Source organism: Alexandromys fortis, unplaced genomic scaffold, assembly GCF_014885135.2.
Source record: "Alexandromys fortis isolate MF-2015 unplaced genomic scaffold, M_Fortis_MF-2015_v1.1 scaffold_268, whole genome shotgun sequence".
Taxonomy (NCBI): Eukaryota; Metazoa; Chordata; class Mammalia; order Rodentia; family Cricetidae; genus Alexandromys; species Alexandromys fortis.
In genome coordinates this window covers 150283-164536 of record NW_026068141.1, presented here as the reverse complement: position 1 = coordinate 164536, position 14254 = coordinate 150283, and the positions used below count along the sequence as shown (strand labels likewise).

General features: G+C 38.6%; 1 protein-coding gene across 24 annotated transcripts in view; it reads left to right on the top strand.

Annotated features, from left to right (window-relative positions):
- LOC126491239 (complement C5-like) overlaps positions 1 to 14254 on the top strand; it is a 113279-nt gene that overhangs the window by 65087 nt on the left and 33938 nt on the right. For 4 of the 24 annotated variants that reach the window (XM_050126777.1, XM_050126778.1, XM_050126781.1 and 1 more), the window contains exons 6-10: positions 2792 to 2874; positions 3130 to 3192; positions 3506 to 3568; positions 3897 to 4085; positions 4496 to 4713. The exons of 14 other annotated variants lie outside the window; for them this stretch is intronic. In XM_050126777.1, the coding sequence (XP_049982734.1) occupies positions 2792 to 2874; positions 3130 to 3192; positions 3506 to 3568; positions 3897 to 4085; positions 4496 to 4506 (409 nt within the window). In that variant the 3' untranslated portion in view covers positions 4507 to 4713. Of the gene's footprint in view, positions 1 to 2791; positions 2875 to 3129; positions 3193 to 3505; positions 3569 to 3896; positions 4086 to 4495; positions 4714 to 9775; positions 10055 to 14254 lie in introns of those variants that run through there. 6 more of the 24 variants (XM_050126765.1, XM_050126764.1, XM_050126773.1 and 3 more) reach the window with 4 other exon arrangements.

Here is a 14254-nt window from a genome sequence, read left to right as displayed (position 1 = left end):
AAAAGTGTTTATTAATAACCTTTTTTTTTCTGAAAAAAAAAAAAACACCTGGAACTTTTTGTTGTGGGGCAGAGGAAAGGTTAAATGAGCATCTGCTCTGACCAAGGACAGCACACATGTGGCTATGTGAAGCCTTCCAAAGGATGGTAGAAGTTAGGCCCACATCTCAGCAGAACAGAAATGAATCCCAGATACCACAGCACTTCTTAGCATACCAAGAGTCTCAGATTTTCAGCACACCTTCAAAAGAGAATCCCTTACATGTAAGTAATATCAGCCAGCCTCAGCAGATAGCAAATCCCTGTTTCAGTAAATAAACACACAGATATACAGAACAGATACACAGTCACGAGAGAGAGAGAGAGAGAGAGAGAGAGAGAGAGAGAGAGAGAAAGTTCCCCAAATTCCCCACCCATTCTTTTTATAGAGAGAGCAATCAATTTAGAAGAGAAAACAATCTTCAGTTGTCCTTTTTACCTTTTCACCCTAACAGAGTGTCCATCTCTGGGGACAATGCATTAGGTTATGGTCTATTCAGAGAGAACTTATGCTTAGCAGGTGCAGAGATTTAGTCAAAACATGTGCGCCCATGTGTGTGTGTTGTGTGTGTAGGAAATTTTGTTCTATTTGGTTTCATATGCAAGGATTAAGAACATGCTCATACAGAGGTTTATAAAATACATGTTTAATGAGCACTGCTTGTGTGTGGAACTCACAATAAGAGAGCAAGCTACCAAATAGAAGTCAAGTGCTCACAATCCCTGTTCTCAAGGAACATAGAGCAGGATGTCTATGACAAGGGAAGCTATCCTGTACTGTACTATACTGTAGCATAATATACTGTACTATACTATACTGTACTCCACTATACTGTATTATAGTATAATGAGCTATACTACATTGAACTATACTGCACAATACTATATTATACTGTACTATTCTTTACTGCACTATACTGTACCACACTTTGCAATCCTATACTATACTGTACTATATTATTCTATATTGTACTATAGTATGGTATGCTATGCTATATTGTACTGTACTATACTATACTATATAGTAGAGACAAAGGCAGATATGCTTTTCTATACTGCACTGTACTATATTATTCTGTACTAAACTGTAGTATACTAAACTGTACTATGTTATTCTGCACTATACTATACTGCACTATTCTATGATGATATTATACTCTACTCTACTATTCTATACTATGCTATACTATATTATACTATACTATACTATGATGTACTATACTATACTACACTGTACTGTACTCTACTATACTGTACTATACTATCTATAATACACTGTACTGTATTATACTACACTGTACTATACTACACTATACATAGCTACCACAGACATTTCCAGTAGAAACACTTTAGAGTTACTTGTCCTGCATCCTCTCTAAGGGAAATTGTATTTAGCTCAGTTTGAAAACATTTTCTGAAAATCGTAGACTGCAGTTGGGAGGCTGACGTAATCTGGATGATTTAAAATTATACAATTTCTTAAAATGCCATAGGCTCCCCAGTGCAGAATTGAGTCTGCTATGTTATGATTCTGATTTCCCAGACGTCACCTCGTGCCAGCTGTCCACTGCAGATCACTGGAATCCATCAGACTCCACTCTCCCGTCTTAGCAGCTTGGCGTCTGTTGTCCTCTATGCACAGAACACATTCTCCTTCATAGTTCTCTTCTCTGGGACATGGGAAAATGACACTTTGTACAAATGCCATCCCTGGATACGACGTAGTGTCCACTTCACTCTCCACCTCCTTGTCCTGTGTATTTTCTTTCTTCTCCATGTCTTATTCATTGTTTCTTTATCACCCCCTCCCCATGTTAGACCCCAGGTTCCTTAAGATCAAGGCCCTTGTCCATAGTGTTCCTTTTAGCTCAGCAATTCAGCATCCTCGTTCCTCGGTAAATACCTGTTGAGCAATGACAATAGTCATGACAACCGTGCTATCTCCTCCATTGATCGCATCCCATATCTGCCTGGTGGATACGGTTTTTCTCTTTCCCCAGTGATGTGCAGTAATTCGTATGAAATAAAGCTGCTCAGAAAACGTGTGAGAATCTGAACTGGTGTGAATTGTTTGCTATAAAGTTGCGGTTCTTCTGTCTTGATCATTTTTAAATCTCAGGGTAGTACTCACTAGTTTCTTTCCTTCTTTTGTTTTTGAATATTGGCTTTTGGTCTTTCAAGACAGAGTTTCTCTGTGTAGCCCTGACTGTCCTCAGTCTGTAGACAGGCTCAGCTTGAACTCAGAGATTCACCTCCCAAAGTCCTGGAATTAAAGGCTACCACTACCCAACCTTACTAAATTTTTGGATGAAGGTTGTTGGACAGGTTGTTTTTATTCTTTGAAACAAGCCATGCTTTGTTTCCAAATACAATTTTGCTTAGATGAGGTGTGATTTACATCACTGGCATGCCATCTTTCCAAACACATTATTATCAAATTTATATTAAGTTGTGAATTTAACATAAATTCCTGGGTTAATTAAATTCTAAAATTATCATCAGTTGTCCAAACAATATTGTGATATTTAAGCAAAATATGTAGAAAAAGGATATGATATAAAAAACTAATTGTTAAACTATTTATTTTATTTTTGAAATGTTCAGTTATGTCTATTTATTTTTTAAATATCTTTCCTCCAAACTTTTACTTAGGGTGTGTGTGCATTCTTAACTCTTCCAAACAGAAACTACTAGAGTTGATAAATTAAAACTCTTTGTCGCCCTCCATGATTTCAAACATCTGGTTTCCACAGATACGGTAGATGGACAATTCAGGCTAAGTATACAGAAGATGCTTCTACCAATGGAACGACACACTTTGATGTCAAAGAACATGGTAATCTTCAATCTAAGACTTATTTATAGAACGTTAGTTTTTTTCCAGTAATTCTTTTCAGTAATATAACTGACGAAAACCACTCCTAGGTGGGGTTGAGGCCCTGGGCCAGGGTAGTGGGAAGTCCTGGTTGGGTATCCGGCCAGGGAGTCAGTGCTTGTTAGAGGTTGTTAGAGGGCCACAATGATGTGGAGAATACCGTCATGGGACTGTTTTAGAAAGATTTTATGCCTTCCTCATCCCCTTCTCTCACAGATAAAGCCTACAAAATAAGTCTCACGCCAGTAAGTGATCGGCAGCACGAACTGAAAATTCAAGGTACTCTAACGCTTTGGTGGCTGTTCGGGAGTCTGGGATCAGCTTGCCTGTTATTCCCAAGGAAGCCAACCGGCCCTTGTGGATTCCTGGTTTTTTATAAAAGAAGTGGTACAGTCCCCAGGGGAGCCTTCCTTATGGAGGATCTTTCTAGGGTCATGATTTTAGGAAAAATAAACAGTTAGCGACGAGTCAAATAGTTAAGTCTCAAACGATTAAGTTGACAGAATATTACGGGTCATATTACAGGGACAAGGCCTATTTTTGAGTAATATAACAACAGTATGACAATGACCACTCCATTCTCCCGCTCTAGATGAAGCCCAAGCTGTGAGTCTCCAGTCAACAAATTCCCTGGAACGGAAAATAACAGAACAAGGTAGTACACAAGTTGTATAGCACTGCGGTTACTGCATTCAAGACCAGAGCAGAAGACACGGGGTTTCCCTAATTGCAATGCAGTGGGTGGGGAAAAGATGCTCGTGGAGGTTCAGTTCACCCCTCAAATGATCCTTCACAAAAACTCAGGATTTGATTGGCCAGATCCTTACCCCGAACAAAGCAGTTCTTTATTTCCTTGCCTAAAACTATCTAAAATGTTTGTTTTCCCCGAGTATCTGCTGAGGGAGTCCTTTGATTGTAGAGAAATTGACGCTTGAGATCTACGACTGTTGGTGGTAAGGACACACGTATTGACATCGTTTCAGCTTCTACATACAAACATCCAGTCGTAAAGAAGTGTTGTTATGACGGAGCCAGACATAGTCCCTATGAAACCTGTAAGCAGCGAGCAGACCGTGTGAAAACAGGCCCGCGCTGTGTCCAAGCCTTCACTCAATGCTGCACTATTGCTAATGACACCTTTAAAATTAAAATCCTTGGATTGGGCCGTGGAGGTATTGTATTTTTTTTCTATTGGAACCTGCAGAAGTCTCGGTAACTGTGTAAATTAACTTCTTCAAGAAAAGCAGTTTTCATGTCCTACTTACAATTAGATTTGAAAGGCAGACAACTTGCAGTGCCCAGAAGGAAGCCCTGTTGTGTATTGGGGAACTGGAAACAGGATAGCACACTCAGAGAACACTAGTCCAGAGCCAAGACTCAGTGGCACGAAGGCCAGCTCACTATGCAGACTTGAAGGAGATTGAGAATCTCCAGTCAATAAAATGCAATGATCCGGTCATATTACGGTCACTAAAAGTTGAAATCTTACATCAGGCTTAACATTAGTAAAGTTTTCATGTATAAAGTACATTCTTAATGTTTCCAGAACTTTAAGGACTCTCATTCATATGTTTTCTCTAAGAAACCCAGTGAAGTTCAGAGGTGGAGGTGCAGCCCTTTAATCACAGCACTCAGGAGGTAGAGACAAGCGGATCTCCACGAGTTCCATGCCAGCCTGGTCTGCAGAGTCATCTTGAGGCAATCTTCAAATCAACAGAGAAATCCTGCCTTAAAAAGATAAATTCATTAAATAAAGATAAAAGAAAAGAAAACAAGAATAAAAGAAGCCTTCTTGTTTTACCTTTAGTATTTTTCCTTTTCAATTATATCTTTATTTGGGAGATTACGATATGATCATATTTTCTGCTTTTCTTTGCTTTCTCCAAACAGCCCATAAATCCCTCCTTTCTCTCTTCTAAATTCATGCCCTCTTTTGCATTCATTGTTATTACATTTACATGTGTATATACATATATTCCTAAATATAACCTTCTCAGTCTATATATTTACACATAACTTTTAGGAATGACCAATTGTCATTGGATGACCAATGCTCTTCCCTGGGGAAGACTCTCCCGTGGCCAGCATTCCTTAGTTACCCATAGTTCCTTCAGTAGGATGAAGGCCTCAGGGTCTTTACCCTCACTCTGACATGTCTATTGTTGTTGTCCTGTTCAGCTCATATTCAAGGGGCCATTTCGGTGAGACTATGTAGGGATGTGGGATTCCCCTCTGTATGCTATAAATGTTTAATTGCTATTGGTTAATAAAGAAGCTGCTTTCAGCCAATGGCTTAATAGAATGTAGCCAGGCTACAAAAGAAATAGAGAGATACAAGGAGGAGTTAAAGAGATACCATGTACCTGCCTCAGGAGACAAACGCACTGGAACCTTGCCGCTAAACCATGAGCCTTGTGGTAAAATATAAAATAATAGAAATGGGTTAATTTAAGATGAAAGAGCTACCTAGAAATATACTGAATCTATGGACCAAACAGCATTGTAATTAATACATTTTCTATGTGATTATTTTGGGTTTGGGCAGCCTGAACACGCAGTCTCTGTCTGCATTGTGGTATAGCTTCTGGTATCAAAGTGCCAAAACCTGATCCTATGGCACACAACTGCCTATGACCAGATTGAGCCCTCTTCTAGCAGCTGAGAGCAACTAAACTTATGTGCACATAACCACACACAGACACATAACATACACATGATTGACATAAAATAAATCTTTAAAGCAATAGTAAAGTGTCCATATAAGTATTTGGAATATGGGGAACATTATATATTTTCCATATAGCATTTTATTATTGACTTTTCATATAACTGATCACATAAAGTATGATCTCAGTGAAATAGATGAGGAAACTGAGAATGGAAACTGGTGAAGTAGCAGTGTATCTAATCTATACCATTATGAACACAATGGTGTATTTAATCTATACCATTATGAACACATGGTGTATATAATCTATACCATTATGAACACAATGTTGTACCTAACCAATACCATTATGAACACAATGGTGTATCTAACCTATACCACTCTGAACACAGTGGTGTATCTTACCAGCTGACAATGAATAATACCTAAGGATCAACCATTTTCTCAAAATATTTGGAACAAGCTTTAGATTCACAGTAATAACTTCCTCTCACCCACTAGGCTTCAAGAGCTCCAAGGTTGTTCTGAGAAACAAGGCAATGGTCCATGTTTCAGATGCTCTAAGAATATAGCATTAAATGAATATTATTATTATTACTGGCTTCTGTAGGTGAGGCTTGTGTTTATTTGGTGTTTCAGATTTTCTTTTTTCATTTTTAAATGTTTTTATTTTTATTGAGCTCTACATTTTTCTCTGTTCCCCTCCCTGCCTCTCCCATTTAATCCTCCCCTAAGGTCCCCCTGCTGCTAATGTACTCTTTAGAGACAATGAAAGCCAGAACGCCATGGTCAAGCATCATGTAGACATTAAGAGACCACGGATGCCAGCCCAGATTACTATTCCCAGCAAAACTGTCAATCGCCATTGAAGGACAAAACAAGATATTCCATGACAAATCTAGATTTTACCAATACCTAGCCACAAACCCAGCCCTACACAAAATAATAGAAGGAAAACTCCAACCCAATGAAGATGGCTACACCAACAAAAACACAGACAAGTGATGATCTCATAAAAGCATATCCCAAAGAACAAAAAATGCACAAACTAAATCACCAACAATGAAAACTCAATTACCAGAAGATAAAAGTCACTGGTTATTAATATCCCTTAATGTAAATGGATTCAACTCATCTATAAATAGGCACAGGCTAACAGATTAGATATTAAAACAGAATCCATCCTTCTTCTGCATACAAGAAACATCTCAACCTCAAAGACAGACATCATCTCAGAGTAAAGGGTTGGGAAAAAATATACCAATCAAATCGACCTAAGAAACAAGTGGGTGTAGCTATCCTAATACCTAACAAAATAGACTTCAAGCTAAAATCAGTCAAAAGAGACAAAGAAGGTCATTTCATATTAGTCACAGGAAAAATTCATCAAGAGGAAATTTCAATAATGAACATCTGTGTCCCAAATACAAGGGCACCCTCATATGTGAAAGAAACATTTCTAAAGCTTAAATCATACATTAAAGCCCATACACTATTAGTGGGAGACTTCAACACTCCCTTCTCACCACTGGACAGGTCAATCAGACAAAAAATGAACAGAGAAATAAGAGAACTAACAGACGTTATGATTCAAGTGGACTTAAAGACATCTGTAGAATATTCCATCCAAACAGAAAAGAATATACCTCTTCTCAGCACCTCATGGAACCTTCTCTAAAATTGACCACATACTTGGTAACAAAACAAACCTCAACAAATACAAAAAATTGGAATAACCTAATGTACCTTGTCAGATCACCATGGTATAAAACTAGAAGTCAATAGCAATACTAATTCCAAAAAAATCACAAACACATGGAAATTAAACAATGTTCACCTGAATCATCAACGGATCAAAGAAGAAATAAAGGGAGAAATTAAAGACTTCCTAAAATTCAATGAAAATGACCACACAACCTACCCAAATTTATGGGACACAATGAGAGCAGTGTTAAGAGGAAAGTTCATAGCACTAAATGCCTACATAAAGAAGCTGGATAAATCACACACTAGTGAATTAACAGAACATTTGAAAACTTTAGAACAAAATGAAGCAGACTCACCTAAGAGAACTAGACTGCAGGAAATAAAGTGAGAGCTGAAATGAACAAAATAGAAACAAAGGAAACAATACAAAGAATCAATGTGACAAAGAGCTAGTTCTTTGAGAGAATCAACAAAATAGACAAACCTTTATCCAAACTAAGCAAAGGCAGAGAGAGAATATCCAAATTAACAAAATCAGAAATGACAAGGGGGACATGAGAACAGACACGGAGGAAATATTGTCAGTCATCAGAGAATCATCAGATCATATTTCGAAAACCTGTACTCCACAAAATTGGAAAACTTAAAGGAAATGGGCAACTTTCTTGATAAATATCACCTACTAAAATTAAAAGAAGACCAGATAAGCAAATTAAACAGACCTATAACTGCTGAAGAAATAGAAAGAATCATAAAAAATCTCCCAACCCAAAATGCCCATGACCAGATGGTTTCAGCCCAGAATTCAACAAGACTTTCAAAGAAGAACTAATTATTCCACACAATAGAAACAGAAGCAAAATATTCAAACCATTTTTATGAAGCTACATTTACACTGATACACAAACCACAAAAAGACATTACTAAAAAAGAAAATTACATAACAATCTCACTCATAAACATTGATGCAAAAATACTAAATAAATATTGGCAAATTGAATCCAAGAATATATCAGAACCACCATCCACCATGATCAAGTCGGCTTTATCCCAGAGATGCAGGGATGGTTCAACATATGAAAATCTGTCAAAGTAATCCACCAGATAAACAAGGTGAAAAATAAAAATCACACGATCATCTTATTAGATGCCAAAAAGGCTTTTGACAAAAGACAACATCCCTTCAGATAAAGATCTTGGAGAGAGCAGGGATACAAGGAACACACCTAAACATAATTAAGGCAATATACAGCAAGCCAACAGCTAACATCAAACTAAACGGAGAGAAATTCACAGCAATTCCACTGAAATCAGGGACAAGACAAGGTTGCCCACTCTCTCCATATCTATTCAATATAGTTCTTGTGGTCCTAGCTAGAGCAATAAAACACCAAAAGGAAATCAATGGGATATAAATTGTAAAAGAAGTCAAATTCTCACTGTTTGTGATATGATAGTTTACATAAGTGATCCCATAAATTTTAGCAAGGAACTTCTACAACTTATAATCACTTTCAGCAATGTAGCAGGAAACAAGATTAACTCAAAATAAAATCAGTAGCCCTCCTGTAGACAGATGATAAAAGGGCTGGGAAAGAAATCAGAGTCAAACCCCTTCACAGTAGCCACAAATAGCATAAAATATCTTTGAGTAACTCTAACCAAACAAGTGGAAGATTTGTATGACAAGAACTTTAAATCTTTGAAGAAAGAAATTGAAGAAGACACCAGAAAGTAGCAAGATCTCCCATGCTCTTGGGTAGGTAGAATTAACATAGTAAAAATGGCAATGTTATCCAAAGCAATTTAAAGATTCAATGCAATGCCCAACAAAATCCCAGCAAATTTCTTCAAAGACCTCGAAAATATTTCAGATTTCTAATGCACTTTTACATTTTCCATCTGAGCCCATTATAGCTGCATAAAAGATTTATTTTCTCTAATTATTGTGTTGTGTTTGTATGCATAGGTATGTATACATGTATGTGTATGTGGTATACAATGTGTTCGTGTAGGTGTGTGCACATACACAGATGGATGTGCAGTCGCACGTGTGGATGAAGATATTGCATGTCCTCCTCAATTACTCCCCACTTTATCTTTGGAGACAGGATCTCTCACTGACCCTGGAGCTCCCTGATGTGGCTGGGCCACCTGGACAGTGACCTCCAGGGATCCTGTGCCCCTGCCTCTCCAGGGCTGGGAATGCAGATGTGCACTGCTGTGCCCCACATCAGCATAGGTACTAGGAATCCAAACGCAGGTCCTTTGCTTGTACAGCAAACGCTTTGCCCATGGAGTGTCTCCCTGCTACTATGTTCCCTAATGTAAAGAGGACATTTAAAAGATATTAGGCATTATTTGGGTTCATAAAAGTCAAGTTTAGCTCCATAAACTTGTTTTCTCTGACTAATGGTCTTTAAAGCACAGCACGATAATTTTCAATTTTAGTTCAAAGTCCTTGAATCTTTTACTTTGGAAAAGAAGTGGAGATCTAACTGCATGGAATATCTAACTGTTAAACCCAGAAGACGGTGCTCACGGCACTGTGGCTGCCACAGTGAATGCTGACATGCTGCCCAGGGAGAGCTGAAGACTCAACAGCACACACTGCTGTGTGCCACCGTGCTGCCCAGGTGCCCAGGTGTCTGTAACCCTGTATCAGTTCACCACAAACGACCAGATGTGCCAGCAGAGCATGGGAGCCTCTAAAATGATACTGTGCCTATAAATATGTATCATAAGCAGAATATTAAAATCAATAAAATATTGTCACCCATGTTGAGAAATTTTCAATGATGAAATTTTTCCCATGTTGCTTACATCTTAGCTATTGTTGCATATCCCTTGGCCAGTTTTCTGTACTTGGCACTTTATTCCTATTCTCTGCAATTTATTACATTAGGACCAATTCCTTTTATGTAACTTTTATTTTAAGACAGATTCAGTTAATTGTTTGTTTTTCATTTATTTTCTGCCTTTTGGGGACTTTAGCTGTTAGTTGTTTTAATTTGTTGACCATAATAATTTAATACATATAGCCTGGGGTCTGTAGGTCCTAGGATTTTAAGGTTTGGTGGGATGGAATTGACTGACCTTGGTTAAATCCTTAGCATTAATAAATAAACTCAACTTTATATTCTTCACCATCTTGCTGATAGCATGTTTTCTATGTGTAGTGCCCCATTGTCTGTTTTGTTGTATGTATTTCTCATAGAATGTTCATTATGAATCAAACCAACAAGGAAAGCAATGAGCAAAGGGCATAGAAGTGAGTGCAATTTCTTTAGTATCAGAATGTTATGTGGGAGGAAGCCATGCACGGCAGATCACTCTTGGGGTGGTTCCTATGGAAATGGAATTAAGATAAAATTTGATGCTCAAAATGTGTTGCTTCCTAGTCATGGTAGGTGTTATTCCACACATAAATGACATCAGTGAATAAGGAAGCACAGCTAGCATGTGGAAAAGGCAGCCTGTCCACACACGTGCATCAAATGTCTGCTGTTTAAGTGTTCCTTTCAATAAATTACGGAGCATCAGTGTGCTTCTCCAGCAGGGAAGACTCGGCCAAACTAGAGAAGCAGTTACCTGATTTGTTGCATGATTAGCTGAAATCATATAACTTTAATAACTTATGCACTTTCTCAATCTTCCCTTTTGAATGAGAGCAGGAATAAAATACCATAACTTTAATATTTCTCACAAACTCTCTGTGTACTACTTGGAAACACATGAGTAGATACTTTACATCTCTTATTCCATGTCATAAAGCACAAAAGACAAATGTGTTCATCAGGGGCTGCTGTGTGAGTCAGAAAACCCAGCTGTCATCCTAGACAGTCCCTGGTAGACTCCAGTGGACACAATTAGTCAGTCTCCTTGAGTCACTGTCGTGGTGACCCTCAGTGGAAGGTAATGCTTCATACTAAGAAACTCAAAATATTCAAAATAAAATCCCCCAGTGTGTCTGCCTTCCCCTCTCTTATCCCCTTGAAAAAATAAGTAGACTTCTCCTTCAAAACCAGGTGCTGTTGTATATAATCTTACCCTGCTTCCCTTCTCTAGGGCACTCAATTCTCTCCTCAATCTATGGCTCAAAGTTAGATTCAGTCATCTTATATGCCTTATGACTTATGCACGAACTGCATCCAAGTGTGGCAGGAAGCAATGTGGCCATAGCAGTGAATTAGATAAATTTACCCCACTCCATAGACCTTATATTTGCTTTGCATAGATTGCAATGTTTTGGTTTTAGCTATACTACAGAACTTTGGCAACACATATATACAGAGCCAACCAACAACATAGCATGATATTGGCACATACATAGATATATAGAAGACTGGAGTGGAGGACGCAGAAATAAATGCATGAAGTTACAGCTGTCTCATACTAGACAAAAGTTCCAGAATGTATGTTGGAGAAGACAGCCTCTTTAACAAATGGTATGGGAAAAGCAATATGTCCACTAGAAGAATGAAAGTAGATTCCAGTCTCTCACCATGTAGAGAAATCAATTCAGATGTGAAATTTTGAAACACCTGTGAAAAACATATGGGAATAAACTTCAAGATCTAGATTTAGGCAAGGATGTTCTGAATAGAACATAGGAGCAAGAGTTCAAAAATGTCCTTGCAAGAAATTAAAAAACTGCCCAACAGGCTTGGGAGACGACTTGCTGGGCAGACACACCTGCCCTGTCAGCATGGGGAGCTAAGCATAATTCTGTGGCATCTCTGTGGGTTTTGCTGTTGCTGTTTTGTTTCTTGTTGTTGTCCTTGTTTTTGTTTTTAAATCCAGTGTGTTTGTTTGAATGCTAATGGCCTCCATAGGTCCCTAGGGAATGACACCATTAGGAGGTGTGGCCTTGTTGGAAAAAGTGTCACTGGGAGTAGGCTTTGAGATTCAGATGCTCCAGCCAGGCTCAGTTTTACTCTCTCTTCCTGCTGTCTTCCAATCCAGATGTAGAACTCTCAGCTACCTCTCCAGCACCATGTCTGCCTGCATGACACCATGAGGATAATGGACTAAACCTCTGAAGTGTAAGCCAGCCTCAATCAAACGTTTCTTTTATGAGTGTTTCTGTGGTCATGGTGTGTCTTCACAGCAATGGAAATCCTAAGAGAACAATGCATGCAATCCATGCCTATAATCCCAGCATTCGGGGGTGGGGCAGATCCCACTGTCCAGCCAGCCTCATGGAAATGGAAGCTTCCAGTGCAGTGAGAGACTCTGCTCAAGGCAATAAGGTGCCCAACATCCTACTCTGTCCTCCACATGTGCGTCCATGAACTGGTGACCCCACCACTCATGCATAAACACACACTATGCATATGTGTATGACGTACACATACATGCACCCTAAAAAGTTGCAGAAGAGGCCGGTTGGTGGTGGCGCATGCTTTTAATCCCAGCACTTAGGAGGCAGAGGCAGGCAGATCTCTGTGAGTTCGAGGCCAGCCTGGTCTACAAGAGCTAGTTCCAAGACAGGAACCAAAAAATCTACGGAGAAACCCTGTCTCAAAAAAAATCCCACCCCCCCAAAAAAAGTTGCACAAGAAAGTAAACAGCAGATTGGAGAAGTGGCTTTCAGAAAGGAGAGAATCTTCACCATCCATTAGTCTCACAGGAAATTATTACTCAGAACGTATAACAAATTTGAAAACTAAATGCCAAAAGAACAATCCAACCAATAGAGGAGTAAATGAGTTGGATGTTGTTTTTAAAAGAAGTTCAAATGTCAAGAAATCCTTGCACACATGTCCATCACTGCCATGTGAGTTCTTGAAGAGTCACAAGCCAGCATCTATTCACCTGGACAGAATCTCTATGACAGATCAAAGAACCAATTCTGCTCTCTTGGTGATCCTAAGAGAGGTTACAGGGGCATAGAGTGGATTGGGGGTAACTGAAGCCCCCAAAAGATCCACCCTAATGTGTGTATAGAATCAAGAAAGCTACAACCCTGAAATGAAGTCACAAAACAATCGCACACCAATTTGTAATTATGATTAATAAAAGGGTTATTTATTTAAAGGAAAAAAACTTACAGATCTCCGTCCTAGACAACAGCCTCCTACACAACCAGGAAAAGCGTCTGATAGCAAGAAGCAGAATCTGAAACAAGAGAGCGAGCAAGAGGGCTGCTGCTGCTTATTTTTAAAGCAAAAGATACCACACCCCTGTGGGCTGGTATCTCAAAGGCTATTGGCTGAAGGAGCAAAAGTAGCTCCCGCATCACCCCCCCTTTTTTAAGTAAGAGAGTTCTAAACCCACTACAAAATTATGTACAATAAGAACAAATATCCTATTCTAACTATCTTAAGTCTTGTATAATAAATAACTTGGCCAAGTCATGAAAGGAAAGTAGCTACATTTATCTAGTCTTTAACCCCATCAAAGATCTGAGAAGGGAAATAATGTTACCTGAGTAATTAGGAAGTGCAATCAAATAACTTCTAAAATATGCAAGAAATCACAAAGACAACTGGCTACCTGGGCAATCACCCAAAGTCATGTTTGCAGCATTGAAACAACCAATACAATAACTGACAGATTATTTTTAAAGGCAAGAAATATTTCAAAACCGTCTCACCCTGTCTTGGCAAGATTTGACAGTTCTGTTTATCCATTTTTGGATACTATGTATTTTGTCAGTAGTTGAGGTATGGGCAGTTCCTTGCCCAGAGACTGGTTTTGCCAAGAAAAAGACAAGCTCCAAGTGGAGTGTCTTTGGTGCTCAAAAATCTCTCGGGAATAGACAGGTGTTGCCAAGAGTGATTGTTTCTCACTTACCACAGAACTCTAAATTGGCTTAAATGCCATTTTTTTACAGCTCTTTGAAAAGGTTGAAGATTATTTATACAGAATATAATCTCTATGTATCTAAAGAACCTGATTAGTCTAACTATAAATTTGACAGACATAGATAACTATTGATCTACCATTCTTAATACCTAACTA